This window comes from Sesamum indicum, linkage group LG7 (assembly GCF_026168435.1).
Source record: "Sesamum indicum cultivar Baizhima isolate 11 linkage group LG7, ASM2616843v1, whole genome shotgun sequence".
NCBI lineage: Eukaryota > Viridiplantae > Streptophyta > Magnoliopsida > Lamiales > Pedaliaceae > Sesamum > Sesamum indicum.
This window is the reverse complement of record NC_142663.1, coordinates 2,002,152-2,020,621: the sequence shown is the minus strand read 5'-3', so window position 1 is coordinate 2,020,621 and position 18,470 is coordinate 2,002,152. Positions and strand designations below refer to the sequence as shown.

Here is an 18,470-nt window from a genome sequence, read left to right as displayed (position 1 = left end):
AATTTTTTACTTATTATTTTTTTCATATATATATAGAATTTAAAGCAAAAATCCTTGTGATAGTTGAAAAAAAACAAATTACCTCATGTAATAAATAAAATAGCAAAAATTATTCCTCTATGAAAAATACAAATAGAGGAATTACACCTTCCAACACCGGTTCGCATAATTCACTCGCTTTTTTCTTTATTTTTTTATTTTTTTAATTTTTTAATTATAAAATTCGATTTATACTCTTTTTAATAACTATAAGTTTTGATTGAATTTAAGGTCTAAATTTAACTAGTAAATCTAGGGCACTGATTTTGTTTATTTTCAATCAACTATTAAAATTTAATAGATATAAATTTTAATTATATAAATATAATATATATAAAAAATATATTATATATAATTTTACAATTATATATATATAGAAAGAGAGAGAGAGAGAACAGGGGTGGTGATGGCAGAGAAGGGAGGAGGACGTGGCGACGTGAAGGGGAGGGGAGGCTATGGCGATGGGGGAGGCGATGATGGGGGAAGGGAGGGGAGGGGGGGAGGGAGAGGGATGCGCAGAGGGAGAAGGGGAGGAACAGGCGCGAGGGAGGGAGGGGACTTGAAGGAGGGGGTCAACGGCGGCATAGGGAGATACCGACTGTAGGGGGTGGGGGCTGATAGGGATAATGTTTTATATTTCATATATTATTAATATTAATATCTTATTTATTTATATTAATTATATATAAATAACAATATGTAATTATATATAATTAATATTTTATTCTTAAAAATTCGCAATAGTGCGTGCATTATACCCACCATTTTAAGGGAGTAATTTGCTTTATTTTGTGAAATACAAGGTGATAATTTGATATTTTTATTTTTATAAAGAGTTATTTTGCATATACCCCAGGTAGGTTACATGCATTTTCCTATATATATATAAAGAAGAATTTTATAATTTAATAATGATGTGTAGAGTGTAGTGTAGTGTTGTGTTTTTTTCACTTGAGACGTAGTTTTTGTAGTACTAGCAATGATTGCACGTGGTTCCTTTGCATATAATTTTATCGAATGTAATGTGAAAATTAATTTTTTTTTGAATTAATAAGAAGTTGATGTTTCAAATTAATTAGCAAGTTTGGTACTGAAATTTGACGAAGTGAAACATTTCCATTAGCTGTAATGAGGCAGAACATTTATTGTATTTTCAGTTAATTGTTTGATAGCATCAATTATAGTTATGGGTATAGGTATTGAGTGAGCAAGAGAGACTATTCTTTGGTTCCTTGTCAAATGAGTGAAAAAAAATATTTGTATTGATCAAGCAAGTTAATTTACATGAGAAACTATTATATGAAATTTGATAAAATAGCATGTTTGAGAGGGTTCATCTGTTCATGTTTTTTGAAATGAACAATGTGTAACTGATTTGTAAGTAAGCTGTATAAAGTAAATTGTCACTTAAAAAGAATCATAACATTAAGGTAAAATTATAGACACCTTCAATATGTAATGTTTCAGTATGTCTCGATGTTGTCTCATATGCATTAACATCGACAACAGTTGGAACAGTATTGTTAGTTCTTCGGATGTGGTAAAGATGGCGTCTTTTTGCAAGATATGCTTCTCGTTGTTCTATTGTCATCCTTTCTCTCCTTTCTCTTTGGAGCGGATAAGCTGAGACCTAATCTACCAGAATCCGGCCTTCCTTCTCGAATACGCAGCTCTCTCCAAAGTCTCTGCAAAGAGGGACTCTTCTTATATAAATATGGGCGGCACCCCTCAACAGACTTCTTCCTTCAATAATCTGAAAACTCTCTTCAGATCTCTCTCTCTTTCAACTCATGTTCTTGCTACCGGAAATTCTTATTTCTATTACAGTTTCTTGTTATAATTTATCTCTACATTTATTTATTCTTAAATTTGAAACTAACTTAAGCATCGGAGTGCTAATGTGTTGTTTTGCATATCCTTTTTCTTAAGTTCTTTCACTCAATTAGCCCAGATCCAACATCAAGATCCAAGAACTTCGGACCGTGCTATAATTAAACGCATCAATTGGCGTCGTTTGTGGAAAATTGAGTGAAAGGCATGAGTTACTATGGAAACCCCGATTAATCCCGCTAACAAGCAGAAAGTCGTGGAGGCACCCAGCAACAATCAGCTTTTGCAGGTTGTTGTGGGAACCTTCCTAGCACAAATAGGAGGGTCTACTCCAACTTTGCCTGCTCTGATGCTAACCCCCAGGATTGTGGACCCATTGGTTGACCTTCCAAGGGCGAAGTACCTCTTCAGATACTACACTAGGAGAACTCTCCCCAGCCTTTGCTGGACGGAATTCAACAAGTAGTAGCAACGGCCATTTGGGAGCAAATGGCGGTACTAGTACCTGCCTGCTCAGCCCTTGTGGTAGAAGCAGGCATCCCTCAAGGAGGAGTAGAAGGAAGCCCACCAGAAGGAGACATCGCCGTAACCAAGGCTCCGCTAATGGCGATACACCCAAGAAGTTCCCCAATAATGGCTGGCTTGGTTGGGGTGCTTTCAAAAAGACCTCCAGGACGTCCAGCACCAGATAGCAGGAGTTTTAGGAGAAGAATAGCAAGGTGTCCCCTTCATAGACGCAGCGATGGCAGACGAGCTCCCTGTAAACTGTTGTGCCCTTGCTGTTGCTGAATAGGATGAGTCAACTGACCCTCAAGAACTCCTTTCGCATTTTGAGAACGCAACCCTCTTGCACAGGTACAAGGATGGGATTAAGTGTTGAGTTTTTGTCACCATCTTCGGCAAGGCCACACAACAATAGTTTAACCAGTTGCCCGTCGAAGCAATAGGAAGCTTCCATGAGTTCAGATCCCTGTTTCTGCATCAATTTCTCCAGCACCCAGAAGCTTCAGAAAATGAAGCTCAGCCTTTTCGCCATACGCCAATAGGACAACAAGTCTTTGAGGGAGTACTTGCAAAGGTTTAAAACCGCGCCTTAGAAGTGCCCTCCGCCACACAAGAAGTGAGGGCCAGCGCCTTCTTGCAAGGACTCGTAGATGGTGACTTTTTCAAATCCCTGGCCAAGAACCTTGTTTCGAAGTTCGATACTCTCCTAGCTCGCGTAGCCTAGTATATTAACATGGAGGACGTCCAAGGGCTTATTAACTCATCCTTAACGGTGGAGAGAACAACCCCAACCGCGGAATATTCAGGTCCCAAGAGCTCCCACAATGGCGCTCTTGTCATCACCACGTTATTGGCTAATTACGAAGTGGGGTGTGTGTTCATTAGGGAGTTTTGCTGACATACTGTTCGGAGAAGCATACGATCAAATGCAACTAGGACACACCCCTCTAGAAAAAGTGAACACCTCCTTCTACGGGTTCGTAGGGGAGATGGTTTATCCTAGGGGTATAATTTCGCTCCTTCTAAACTTAGACACCGATGCCACTCGAAGAACGTGCCTGTTAAAATTCTTGGTGGTAGACACCCCTTCAGCCTATAATGTTATTCTAGGAAGAGCCACCCTCAACGCCTTCGAAGCCGTGATATCCACCTACCACATGAAGATCAAATTTTCTACATCTGGGGGTATAGGAGAGTGCAAGGAAACCCCTCCAATCAAAATTTTATATGGAGGCTGTGCGAAAAGGACAAAAGAGAAGCAGGGACAAAGTTCCCAAGGAGGCATTCCCTAGCAAACGTGAAAAGGAGGTACCCCCTAGCAATGAAAAGGAGGTCATCGAGGGTAAAACAAATGAGAAGGCATCCCCAAAGGTCCAACCAATGGAAGAATTAATGAACATCGAGATTGTACCTGGGGATCCAAAGAAGTTCACACGCATTGGTTCTCAACTAGAAGATGCGACACGTGAAGAAATAATTAAATGCTTACGTCGCAATAGAGATGTTTTTGCATGGACTCCCCAAGATCTAGAAGGGATTAACCCTAACATCATAACGCACCACCTTAATATCGACCCAAATAGAAAGCCGATGAAACAAAAAAAGAGGCATTTTGTGCTTGAAAAAATAATCCAGACTAAAATCAACAATCTGTTGGCAGCCGGTTATCTTGAAGAAATACAATTCCCTAAATGGTTATCTAACGTAGTGTTAGTTCCCAAGCCAGGAGGGAAATGGCGATTGTGCATCGACTTCAAAGATCTCAACAAGGTGTGCCCTAAGAATTTTTATCCTCTTCCTCGAATTGGCCAATAGGTAGATTCCACGTCTGGATGTGGACTCTTAAGCATGATAGATGCATCACAAGGATACCACCAAATAATGCTAGCTCTAGAGGACCGCGAAAGAGTTAGCTTCATTACGTCTACTGGAACATTTTTTTTACGTTGCTATGCCATTTGGCCTAAAGAGCGTTAAAGCCGCCTGCCAGCGCTTGGTAGACAAAATATTTCGCTCTCAAATTAGAAGAAATGTAAAAGTATATGTAAATGACATGCTTGTGAAGAGCAGGAAAACCCAAGATCATGTGGCAGACCTAGAGGTGACATTTGCCATCTTAAGAGAATACCGGTTCAAACTTAACCCTGGAGAGTGCACCTTTGGACTAAAAAGAGGACGTTTATGGGATTCATGGTTACCCAAAGAGGGATTGAAGCCACCCCCCTCAAGATCAAGGTCATCCTAGATATGAAAGTACCCTCCAACATCAATGAAGTACAAAGGCTAATGGGGAGGGTAGCAGCGCTAAGCCGGTTCATTTTCAAATCGGCAAAAAAAGCCTGCCCTTCTTCAAAGTTCTTCGGAAGGCAAAAGATTTCAACTTTGAGGACTCTTGTCAACAAGCTTTTGAAGAACTTAAGCAATATCTAGCGGGGATCCATCTATTAATGAAACCGTCTCTAGGGAACACCCTCTATGTCTATGTGTCAGCCACCTCTCAAGAGGTTAGCTCCGTCCTGATTCGTGAAGAGGAAGGAAAATGGATGTTGATCTATTACGTTAGCAAGGTTCTTAATAGAGCAGAAGGACGATATGCTCTCATAGAAAAGATGGCCCTCGCATTGGTCATCATTGCTAGAAGGTTAGGCCCATACTTTCTTTCACATTCCATTGGAGTGAAGACTACCTACCTTTGAAAATGTCCTAAACTACCATCAAAGCCTAGGCTCTAGCCAATTTTTTCTCTAAAACGACAGGAACATCTGAAGAGGGCACCCATTAAGCCGAGAAATGGCTATTGCATTTAGACGGATCATCCAAAATTCAAAGTAGTGGTGCAGACATAGTCCTCACCCCACCCCAAGGATAAGATCTGGAGTTTGCTATTAAATTTGGATTCAAGGCCTCCAACAACGAGGCTGAATATGAGGCACTTGTAACGGGACTCAGGATACCGCATAAAGTGGGAGCTAGACATGTGATATTCATATTCCCAGTTGATAGTGAAGTAAGTGGAAGGCTCCTACGACATGATATAATATCTGCTGATAGCGGAATTGAAAACGTGATTTGAAAGCTTTTAAATTGTACAAGTTCAAAGAGAAGAAAACATTAAGGCAAACTGCCTCTCCAAACTAGCCAGTGCTCTCGAAGATTGTAGAACGAGGGACATCACCATAAAATACCTCCCTAAACCAAGAGCTCCCATTTGTACTCAAGCCATATCCCACTCAGAGGATTGGAGGATCCCCGTTATCCGGTAGCTTGAAGAGAGACGCCTCCCAGATAACAGATGGGAGGCTGCCAGGCTTAAAATTCAAGCTGCCCGTTTTTTATTACAATGAGGGATCCTTTACAAGAAATCCATTATGCATCCTCTACTCCAATATTTATCCCAGTCAAAAGGAATCCATATTCTTAAAGAAATACACAGCGGCTGTTGTGGAATGCATGCGGGCACGTGGGTGCTCGCCAACAAAGCATTGCGGGCAGGATACTTCTAGCCTTTCATGAAATAAGATGCAAAGAAACTGGTGATCAAATGCGGGAAATGCCAAATATATTCTTCCCTCATACATCAACCTGCGGAGCCCTTGTCAACTATGCTATCACCCTGTCCTTTAGCACAATGGAGGATAGATATTGTGGGACCATTCCCCCTAGCCATTGATTATTTTACCAAGTGGGTGAAAGCTGAACCACTTGCCTGCATTACAAAAATAGAGGTGATGAAATTTATATGGAAGAACATCATTTGCCTCTTCGGGCTCCTTCACAAAATAATCTCAAACAATGGTCGATAATTTCAAGGCCATAAAATACAAGACTGGTGTAAGAGCCTGCATATTAAGCAAAGATTCATATTAGTGGCGCGACCCCAAGCCAACAGGCAAGTCGATGTCACCAACTGAATCCTTGGCCAAGGGATCAAAAGACGATTAAAAGAGTTGGGAGAAATTGGTCAAAAGAATTAACTAGTGTCCTATGGGCATATGGTGCAACCCCTCGAGGATCCACAGGAGAAAGTCCCTTCACCATAATGTATAGGATAGAGGCAACCATTCCACTTGAGTTGGGAGTACCCTCCCTCAGAATCCTACATTTCTCTAAAGAAAGCAATACGGGGTTGTTGAAAGAAAATTTGGACCTTATCTAAAAATTGAGGGAAAAAACCTTCATTCGTATCAAAAGTTACAAGAATATCAGGATCAATGCCCACAACAGGAGGGTTAAGACACAAAGTTTTCAAGTAGAAGACCTTGTATTATGAAGAGTGGACACATTGAAACTGGTGGGAAAATTAGAACCCACCTGAGAAGGACCCTTCAAAGTTACAACAGTAATCGGACAAGGGGCATATGAGCTTGAAGATTTTGAAGAACACCCATTATCACGTCCCTGGAACATTCACAACCTCAAGAAGTATTACGCATAAAGAAGGGCGCCTCTATCCCATGTAGAGCACCCTCCAATAAATCCTCCTAAAAGATAAAATGTCCTCCCGCAAGGCACCTCCAATAAGTCCTCCTAAAGGACTCCTCCTAAAAATGTCCTCCCGCAGGGCACTCTCCAATAAGTCCTCATGAATGACTCCTTCTAAAACTGTTCTCCCATTGGGCATCCTCCAATAAAGTCCTCTTGAAGGACTGTTTCTAAAAGTGTCCTCCTGCAGGACATCACCCAAGAATTCCTCTTGCAGGACCCCCCTACAAAGTCTACGTCTGTAGACATCACAGAGCCCCATCTCTCTTTAGGTACATCCCTCTCAAAAAGGTATGATGTATTACATTTCTTGAAATGAGGCATAAAAACCGTATAGGAGCAAGCCTTGGCAAAACTTAGGTAGACTTCCATCATCTAAAGGACCCTTGGGGTTCCCCTTTTAAGCTCTCATACACTTTATATTCATTACTTCTTTATGCGAGTATATTTCGTGATACAATGTTTAAGAACTCATATGCAAGAAAAGTTACGGAAGCATCCCTCAAGAAAGCTGAAGGGAACCTTTCTACCTAGAAGGCCTAAGGAAGCATCCCTCAGGAAAGTGGAAATGTACCCTCCTACCAAGAAAGTCTAGAGGGAAATCCTTCAAGAGAGACAAAAGGAATCCCTCACCAAGGAGACTTAAGAAGGCATTCTCCAAGAAAAAGTGCAGGAAATTTCTTGCCCAGGAACACTGGGATAACATCCCTCAAGAAAGAGGCAAGGAAGCCTTGCCAAGAAAGATCGAGAAAGTATCCCTCAAGAAATTTGAAGGGAGCCCCTCATCACAACAAAATCTGAAGTCTCCAACATATCAAGAGAATAGCAGCAATTAAAGATAAGCATCAAGTATGGAAGGAAGGACTAGCAGCATTGCATTTCAAGCCCCTGGCCTAAAACTATGGCGGGGGGCGAACCAAAGAAGGAACATCCAAACAAAACAGTAAATCAAATCGTCTCATCCCCATTTGAAATGGCGGGGGGGAGAACAAGTCAAGCGAGAAAAGTGAAGATTGTTCCATCTAACAGCTTAAAAGTCAATCACATTACATCATCAGGTTTTTCCTCACAAGCGAGACAATCTGTCTCTTTCTCAAGGGGAGCATCAACAGTAGGCACTGGAGTGGTAGGAGGAGTTCCATCAGTGGCCAAAGGAGGTCCTTCTTCCTTCTCATATGGGTTGCCTTCTCCCTGGAGATCCCCCGCTATGGCATCAATGCTGCTTCGTTGGGGAGACCCCTTACTTCTGCCTCCACCTCCCCTAATAAGTTGTCCAAGTTTCTTTTTCTGCAAGGATCAATACAAAGCTAGGAAGAAGTAAAAATGGAAGGCCAAGAAATAAACCAACCTGAATCTGGGTGGAAGACTCTGTCTCCTTGGGTGGAGCCTTCAACAAAGAGATAAGGTGCATTGTATAAAGCTATGGCAAGATCAAGGAAGGCTACAACAGGCAACGAGAAAGGCGGGCACCAGGCTAACGAAGATGGGTCCATTTTTCCGGGGCTACAAAGACCCCCACTTCAAAGAGTTAGGAAACACCCTCCTTCCTTCAGGCGCCAGGTTAGTGAAGACTGGTTCCTTCTTCGGTGATACAAGGGCTCCTAATCTAAGGAGCTAGGAGGCATCCTCCCTCCTTAGAGTGGGGGGAACTGAAGGATAGGTGTGGCCCAAAAGTGATTAGCCCAAGTAGAAATTTCGAGACCAAGTCACGCTTGTCAGCCCATGATGAAGGTAACCCGCAAAAGTGTCAGGCTTAGCCTAAGAAGGGAGCCCTCCTCTACAGCAGGTTTACCCTAAGAGGGAGGCCCACTAGGCTCAGTCTAGGAGGGAGTCAACCACACCAGAGTCTGTCCAAGAGATAAGCTTGCCTCACTAAGTTCGGCCCAAAAAGAAAACCTTGTTCGAAGGACTGATACACCCTTCTAGGCCTAGGGAAGGGAGGTGCCCTCAAGAAAATGAACTCCTCAGCCTAAGAGGACTCCTTGCAGGGCAAGAGTTTTCATGAAGAATGAGTCCTTCCTCATCCGAAGGCGTGCTGCTCACTCCAGAGTCTCTGCGAAGAGGGACTCATCCTCTATAAATATGGGTGGCACTCCTCAACAGACTTCTTCCTTCAACAATTTGAAAACTCTCTTAAGTTTCAACTGGTGTTCTTGCTTACAAAATTCATATTTCTATTACAGTTTCTTGTTATAATTTATCTCCACATTTATTTATTCTTAAATCCGGAATTAACTTAAGCATCAGAGTGCTAACGTGTTATTTTGCAGGTCCTTTTTCTCAAGTTCTTTCACTCAATTAGCCTAAATCCAACATCAAAATCCAAGGACTTTGGACCCGTGCTAAAATTGCACGCATCAATAGTAATGATTAAATCTAGCAAATCAAGTAATTTAATTATCCAACTATAACATTCTTAAAGCAAATGTGATATTTAACCGATGCTAATTTATAAACTGGCAAACTCATCAAATTTTCTAATTAAACATTAAATTTGATAATATAAATTATATTTAATAAATACACTAATTAAATAATATAATTATATAAATTTATAATGATAAAAATCAAGAATTTTTGCCTTAGGGTTCCTCGAAAATGTGTGTATTGATGTGTGTGTTTTAGTTTTAGATGTTAATTGTCTAATATATATCGTAAAGTGGCGGGTGGCAGCCAATTTTTCTTTCTTTATATTTTTTTTGTTTAATTTTAAGTCAAAATTTTCATTAAATCTCCTAATTCATTAGTTTATATTATTTGCCTCCAAATATTTTATATAAAACTCTAATTTAAGCCTTTCAAGTTTTAATATATTTGAATTTAATCTATAATTTATTTATAATAAAATTTAAATTTTTTAATAGTTACCGATTAGTCTTTCAATTATTTATAAAATCCTATGAACGTTACAAAGTATGTTAAGAAACCTTAAAAACCTGTCACAACTACAAGCACGAAATTGCTTGAATTAATTCATTCAGATTAGTTAATTTAAAAAATAGACTAAGTAAAGGTGGTAAAATATATATATATATATATATAATTTTTCTAGATATTCTAAGATTTATCTACTAAGAACAAAAGATGAAGCAACTGAAATGATTTTGAAAACCAAGTACACAAGAAAATCAAAAGATTTGGGTTTATGGCGGTGGTGAATATGGCTAATTTTCTTAAGAATTTTTGTGAAATAAATATTGAAACTAGTGATTCTTATACACCTCATCAAAATTGCATAGTTGAACGAAAAAAATAGAATTATAAAAGAAATGGTGAATGTTATGTTATTACGGGGGAAGCCATTTACTACATACTATATTCTTAATAGAGTCTTACATATAAAAAATAAATAAAACACTGTATGAAATGTAGAAATATTTTAGACCGAACTTGGATGAGGCTGCATGTTTAGAATTTAAGAAGTATAATATTGGACTTAAAACTTTTGATTGTGCGTTTATTGGTTATACTTCGAATAGTATTTCCTATAGATTTATGCGTTTAAAGATAACTTTATAACTCTATCAACGCATCTAGAGATGTTGAATTTTTTGAACCTGAATATTCGTTGAATAATACTTATGAATCTCATAAAGTTTCCTCAAGCAATATGATTAATTCTCTAATAAACCCTTTTGCTTCAAGTATAATAGAACTTAGAAGGAGTAAGAGACAAAAAACTGAAACTAGCTTTGGACCAAATTTTTTAATTGTATTTTTAGTTGAAGACCTTGATAAGGTAGATGAATATTTTGTTTAAATATTTCTGGCTGATTAAAACCCTAAGTCATACATAGAGACCATAATTTCTATAGACTCCATTTAAATTATTTCATCTTGAATTTGCCGATGATTTACTACTTTTCTGTAAAGCTGATATGGACTCCATTGGGGTGTTTAAACGGGGTCTGGATCAATTTGCTGAGTTATCTGGACTTCGGCTTAATGTGCAAAAGAGCCATCTCATTTTATCACGAGCGGCACACGGGATGAGAGACCAGTTATTAGCAGCAGTCGGGTTTCAAGAGGGGCATTTACTAATGCGTTAGCTGCGGCTTCCTCTAATCTCTTCCAGACTATCAATAGCGGATTGCCAACCTCTATTGGCAAAAATTGATAGTCGCATCCATGGTTGGGAGGGTACGATATTATTATATGCGGGACGGATTCAGATTATTAAATCCATTCTCATGGCTTTGAGTATCTATTGGGCTTCCGTGTTCATTCTACCTAAAGATGTTATAAGGGAGTTTGAGAAGAGTGCGCACCTTCTTATGGAAACGTGCAACTAGTGGGGGTTATGTAAAGGTAGCATGGAGGGATGTATGTAAGCCTGCTGTAGAGGGAGGACAGGGCTTATGAGACATCGCTATTGTTAATCGTGCATTAATGAGTAAGAATTATACAATGTGATTCATTGTGATAGAACATCTATATGGGTGGAGTGGTTGTACCATGGGCGCTTGCGTGATAGGTCCATTTGGACAATTCCTGAGTATGGAGGTTCGTGGGGTTGGAGAAAACTCCTTTGCCTACATACCGTTATTCGACCATTGGTGGATTACCAAGTGGGTGATGGAGCTACCTTCTATTTGTGGCAGGACCCGTGGCACCCCCTCGGACCACTTATTCAAAGGTTCCCACGTGGCCCGCAACTCACTGGTCTTGGACTCTCGGAGAAACTTAATAGGGTCATTATGGATGGGCATTGGCACTGGCCCTCATCACGGACATGTTTGGAGATTGTACAGAATTTGCCCATAATCCATGGAGACGATGATCACGTTCATTGGCGAGATACGAATGGGCGTCTCACTGTTGCATTGCTATATCGTATATTACACCCGCTGAAACCCAAGGTAGGTTGGACTTCACTACTCTCGAGCTCCCTGAAGATCCCTAGACATACATTCATACTGTGGCTCGCTATATTAGGGAAACTATCCACATCAGTTAAACCGTGGTTATCGTATCTTGGGACCTGTGTTCTTTGTGATGAAGGGGCAATAGAAACACATACACACTTATTTTTTCGATGTCGTTATGCCAGACGATGCCTTATAGCTGTGAGACAGAATGTTCAATTCACATGGTCGAACCGAGACTGGGCCTTAGACGTGGAGTGGGCTACTATGAAGCGGAGAGGAAAGCATATCGTCAATTTATCCTACAGTGCATTACTCGTTGCATGTGTCTATCGTATCTGGAGAGAGCGGAACTTGCGCCGCTTGAGCATGTTTGTGACGCCCCAAATATTATAATACATAATTGTAGGATTAATTGGTAAATTTTTGTGAAATTTAGTTAATTAGCCACTAAATTATGGGTCATAATTAGAATATAATAACACTTGAATGAATTAAATTGGAGTTCGTTATAGTATTTTGGGACAATTTCTATTAATTAAGAAATTTAGGAAGGACGTAATTGGTATTTTGAGAAAAATTTAATAAAAAAAATCTATATATATATATTATATATATAATAATATAGTATATATATATAAAGTGAAGAGAGGGAGTCGAAATAGAGGCGGTGGGGCCTCTTCACCCAATTTCATGTTAATACACAATTTACACACACATACACATAATACACAATTCACACACACACCAACGCACACACACATCGTCGAAGACAGAGGTACGGTATTTATTATTTTAATTTATATTAATTTATATAATTATATTATTTAATTAGTTCTTTTATTAAATATAATTTATATTGAGCAGTGAACTATTTAATCGGAGTATTTTATGATTTTGATTATTTAAATTAATGTCAAATTAAATATCACAATTGCTATAAAAATGATATAGTTGGGTAACTAAAATATTAGATTTGTTAGATTTAATTATCCTTATAGCTAATTTACACAATTCCATCGGAATGATTAACCAAATATGTAATTCTATGTAGTATTGTTTAATTAAATTGTATAGCAGCGAGAAATTGATAGAAAATTCATAGAAGTATTTCGAAAGTTATATTTAATAAATGGCGTGTTAATAAAGAGGATAAACGAAGATTTGTAATTTGATAGAAATGGAATATTAAAGAATTATTAGAAATTATACGAATAATATTTAATATTATATTTAAAGTAAATTACGATATTCTCGATATATTAACTATACGTGGTATAACTCATTATAGGGTACGGGGTAGAGTGAAAGACCAAATCACTACCTTTTGGATAGATAAGCGTTGTAAGGTCGAGGTAAGTAAATAATTAGTATTATCTATATATGTCCTTTTTATTTGTGGTGCTACTGTTATATGATTTTGTGGTTCGTGCTGACATTGATTTATCTGAAGTATATGAGTGATGGATGATTTGATTTGATTGACGGTATTGTGTACGTAGAATGAGGAAATGCAGTGAGATATTATGTTTGTTGTTTGATGTACTGTGGATATCTGGAATGAGAATATGTTGATATATGGTTTTACGTTACTAGTTGCTTACAAGAATGGTGATATGTGGAAATGAGGGGGTGGTGGAAATTGAATATAATTGTGGTGTGAATACCCCTTGATGTGTTGAAAAGCCTATAAGGCGAAAATATGAAAAGAAAATGCTATGTGCGCAATGAAAAGAGCTTTGATGCGATGCTATGTGCGAAAAGAAAATGCTATGTGCGAAATGAAACAGCTATGTGCGAGATTGATAAGCCGGCTGTCAAGGGGGTTCACTTAAATTTATATGCGGTGAGATTGAGTTGGTGAGAAAAACACAATATCACCTTTTGGTAAGCAAACTAGGAAAAAGAGGAAGTTTAATTGATTATCTTATTGCATGATAACTATGTGGTGTAATAAAGATGGTTATGTGGAAGCAAATTGACTATATATTCTATGCATATTGCCTATGTATCTTGTTTGAGGTTATATTTGGTATACATATATAGATAGGTCTGGTTATTTGCTTACTAAGTGGCAGGCTCATCCCTCTGCTGACATTTTCTTAGACTTTGAGGTGTCTGACTGTTGAAGGCTAGGTCTACGTGTTATACTTAGGCAGGTCGGGCCAGTATGCAGTTTTCTCCTCTTTGTCAGTTAGAGTATAAATTGTATTTTGTTTGTATAAAGAGAACATAGGCGTAGAGATCAATTGTGGTGGATCACTTGTGGTGTTTGATTTGTATATATGTGATGTTGTGGGTTGACTATGTCGTTATGACGTTGTGACTACGTATGCATATTGATAGATGATTATGTGCATTTATATATATATAAACATGGATTATTATAAATATGACGTTTAGGGTAGATATAGCACTTGTAGCGAAGGGGGTGCTACATTAAGTGGTATCAGAGCAGGGATTAGACTCACTCTTTTACATTCGATTATAATGACTCACTCTTTTACATTCGATTGAGAAGTGTAGGTAGGTGGCTTTTGGAAGAAAAGCTATGAACGCGTGCGCCCTTCCCATCCAGGTCCCGACTGGGCCACACGATTTTAAATCTTTTTGGAGAAAACACTTTAAAAAATTCTACTTTTACCCAACCTTTTTTATTTATTTTAAACTAAGCTGACTGAGTTCGTTTTGCCCCTGAGAAAATCCGCCTCACTTAACCCTTTTTTATCTTATATGATCTTCCTTAAATCTCTCAACAACTGAGGCCTTCACTTTATATAAATAGGCCCCGATTTTACATTTCAGATACAAAGTTCGGAGATCTCTGCTTTCCTTATCTTCTCGTTTCTATTGCTGCCATTTTGAGTGATATAATTTGCTTATTTTAACTCTTTGTCACGAGCGTATGTAGAAGAGTGCTATGTTAATCTTGAGGAACAAATTGTATAAATTGTGTACTCATTAATGAATGAAGGCCGAGAAAAAAAGAATTTCCAACTCTATTTTGTCTATATTTATAAAGCTAATAATAAGTAATGCAAATTCCAAGGGTTGGATATGAGATAAGAATGAGAATGAGAGGGTAGGGGCAGATATATGTATGGGGATGGGAGGAAACTGCCAATCGCAGTGCCAGCTGTATATTACTAAATGGCAGATCGGCAGTAGTACATTTAGATGAGATGGGACTACTCACACTCCTCCGTACACCTCCACGTACTCTTCTTACTACCATCTATTATTATGCCGTCCCTTGCCCTCACCCTTATGGCCCCACCCCACATTAGGGTTAAATATGTTTTGCATTATAATATTTATATATTTTAAAAAATTATTCGATGCAGTATTGAATATTTATCGAATATGAATACGCTCGAATATGTGTTGGACATGATATTGAAGCGTCAAAAAATATATAAAAAGAAAGGACATGGCAGTGGATATTCCTATTGACACGTCATATAATTTTGGAGGTGTGTCCGACATATTTAGAATTATTTTTTATAATTTCAAAAAGTCATAAGTTGTCTTTGAAAAAAATAGACTTTATTAAAAAAAAAGAATTAATTCACTTCAAATTAAAAATTCTGGGATGAAATTACTAAAAGTATTGAGAGATGGTCATGATAATTTAATAATTTGGATATATTAGAATTGCGCACATTTTACTATAAAATCACTATAGAATATTATAAATTAATTACATTATAAATTTACATATTATATATATATATATTCAATGTAATATAATAAAATTATACTGATGATTTGTTATTAAAAGAGTTCAATACATGTAACAACACAAGAAAAAATTATGTAATTTTTTAGCAGCTATGTAAAAAATATAAGGATTATAAATATATAGAGTTTATTAAAATTCGGTACTCATTATAATAATCATAAATTTTGAATAATATTTATTTTAAATAAATTTTTATAATAATTCAAATTATGTTTTAGGGGAATGAATGATAATAGACATATTTTGGAAGATGTAAATACTATAAGAGGATTTTGGTTACAAAAAGTTGATCCATCTCATGATGGGCCATTTTGTCATATTTTATAATTTACGCGAGTAATTGCACTTCATACATTGTTTAGGGATACAACATATATTTAACATCACAGTATTGGAATGTTTGCGATATTTCTATTTTTATATTAAAAATAAATTGTACATAAAATCGTAAATTAAGTATTAACAAACTTCTCGGGGGTTTAGAATAAAAAATAAAAAAAAGTAGAAAAAGTTGAAGTTGAAGTATTTAGCAAAATAAGTTAATGATAACATTTATGATCATTTGCAAAAGTTGGTTAGAAAATTAATTATCATTTTTTATTTAAAGCAATTTATAAATAATTTAAAAACATACACTATGAATCAAGTACTTTTTATTTATTTTTCAACGGTAAGTTGATAAATGTTTTATTTAGTCAATTGCAAATATTGTTGGGCCTAAAAATTACGTAAGAAATTATTATTTAATTGGTTTCGAATTTATTATATGCACATTAAGACATGAAAGAAGGGTAAAAATGTTATCTTTTGAAATGCCGTTGAATGAAGTGTTGATTAAATGATGATGGATTTGACTAACAAAAATGAATTTAAAATAATACGAAATTAGAGTTCAATGGTCAAATTAGGAGGAGGAAATAGTGAAGGTAGTTGTGATTTAATAATGTAAAATTGATAATGACATATATTGTACCATATTTTGTATTATGTAAATAAATTATGGGAGATGGGGGAAGATGTACGACAATTAGCTAGACCAAAAAAAAAAAAAGAAAAACACTGATAGCTGGTAAGAATGATGGTAATAAAGTAAATATCATATCAGATTTGAAGGACCATGACCACAACAAGACCATTTGATTTTGACCCTCCCATAAAAGTTTGGGAAAAATTCAGAGATCTTTCGTGATAATACAAATGTTTAAAAAATTTTTATGAAAATTAAAATATTAAATACTTCTATGATATAAAATAAAATTTAAAAAAAATTCCTCAGTACAAAAATTGGGCCACACGCTTTTTGACTCCGAATTGACTATGAAAGTACCTTTTTTTTTTTAATATTTTTGCCATTCTCTCACATCTAATATATATAATATTATATATATTTATTAATAATAATATATTATTTTATATAATAATTAAATAATTATTATATAAAATAATATATTATTATTAATTAAATTAATTAAAAATTTATATATTAAAAAAAACAACGGTAGCGGTGAAGCCGTTGCTGAAGAGGAGGGCACGGCTGCGCCCTCCTCACCCTTGGGATACAGTCGTCGCCCAAAGCAGCAAGGGTGACTGGCGTCGCCCAAATGGACAGTAGGGGGTGGGAAGGGGAGGGGAGGAGGTCGGGGTTGTGTATGGCGGGGGAAAGAAGATGGGCGCGGAGGGGGGCGAATAGGGGTGGCAGATGAGTCGAGCCGGCTCGCGAGCTCGGCGAGCCGGCTCGACTTTGAGCTCGACTCGAGCTCGAAAAATTCGAGCTCGAGCTCGAGCTCGAGCTCCTATCGAGCTCGAGCTCGAGCTCATATTTGGCTGTTCACCAGCTCGCGAGCTCATATTTGGCTATTCACCAGCTCCTATCCGACGGTATGATTTAAAATCACATGGCCTGATTCAACGATACACCGTCTTGAATGATTACTCTTATGTTTCGAGTACGATATCTCAACATCCGTATATCCAATAAATCTAAAACTTTACCAAATGTATTTTTTTGTAAGTTTTATAATATCTAACGGTCAGATCTGAATTTTGATGGCCCGATTAACCCATATTTTTCAACAATGTAAGATGATAGTTACATCAATGTTATACTAACATTTATAAATACATAAATTTTGCAAATTGTTAACATATATTAATTTCAACTATACCTATGTAAAAATTTGATTATTCGATTTTATTATTTAAAATAATAATAATAATAATGATGATGATGATGATGATGGTTGAACAATTCTAATTATTATTTTATTATATATATAATGAGATTAAAAAGTTTAATCAATACTTATGAAATTTTAAAATTCGGACACCCGATTCATACGAAATTTAAATATATACAAGACTGTGTCAATTAGATCATATCAGACGGTATGATTTAAATCATATCAGACGGTATGAACATAATTAACTATATCTATGTAAAATTTTATGATTCGATCTCATGATTTAAAGCAATAATAATAATAATAATAATGATGATGATTCGAGCTGTCGAGCTTGGCGAGCTCGAGTTGAGCTCATCGGCTCGAGTTTGAGCTCGAGAATACATTGTCGAGCTCGAGCTCGAGCTTGACCTTGGCCAGCTCGTCGAGCTCGAGCTCGAGCTCGAGCTCGAAGATCCTGAGTCGAGCTCGAGCTCGAGCTCGAGCTCGACTCGTTGACAGGCCTAGGGGCGAAGCAGGTGGGGGTGGGGGGTAGGGGTTATAATTATTATTTTAAATTTTTTTATAAATTATAATTATACATATTATAAATATATTTTAATAGTTATAAATTATATATATTATAAATTAAAATAATTATATATTAATAACTATTATGTTTTCGAGTCTTGAAGTACCATTATTAGTTTCATATAGCCCCGAGACGTTAAATACAACATAAATTAGAGTTTAAATTACAATATAATATTGTAAATAGCTATCAAATCACCCGTCTTGTTGCTACTAAGACGCGGATCTCATGCAAAAAGGAGTCAATTGAATTTTTTA

At 36.9% G+C, this 18,470-nt stretch overlaps 1 protein-coding gene and 1 long non-coding RNA gene across 2 annotated transcripts; both read left to right on the top strand.

Annotated features, from left to right (window-relative positions):
* The first annotated feature begins 3,600 nt into the window (after positions 1-3,600).
* On the top strand, positions 3,601-5,069 carry LOC148787445 (uncharacterized). Its single transcript, XM_088882756.1, has 3 exons — positions 3,601-4,143; positions 4,343-4,566; positions 4,649-5,069. The coding sequence occupies exons 1-3, from the start codon at positions 3,601-3,603 to the stop codon at positions 5,067-5,069; spliced, it is 1,188 nt and encodes a 395-aa protein (XP_088738882.1).
* A 7,362-nt stretch (positions 5,070-12,431) lies between these two features.
* LOC148787444 (uncharacterized) lies at positions 12,432-14,079 on the top strand. The gene is made up of 2 exons (XR_016066468.1): positions 12,432-12,498; positions 13,012-14,079. It is a non-coding gene; the product is annotated as an uncharacterized LOC148787444 (long non-coding RNA).
* The last annotated feature ends 4,391 nt before the right edge of the window (positions 14,080-18,470 follow it).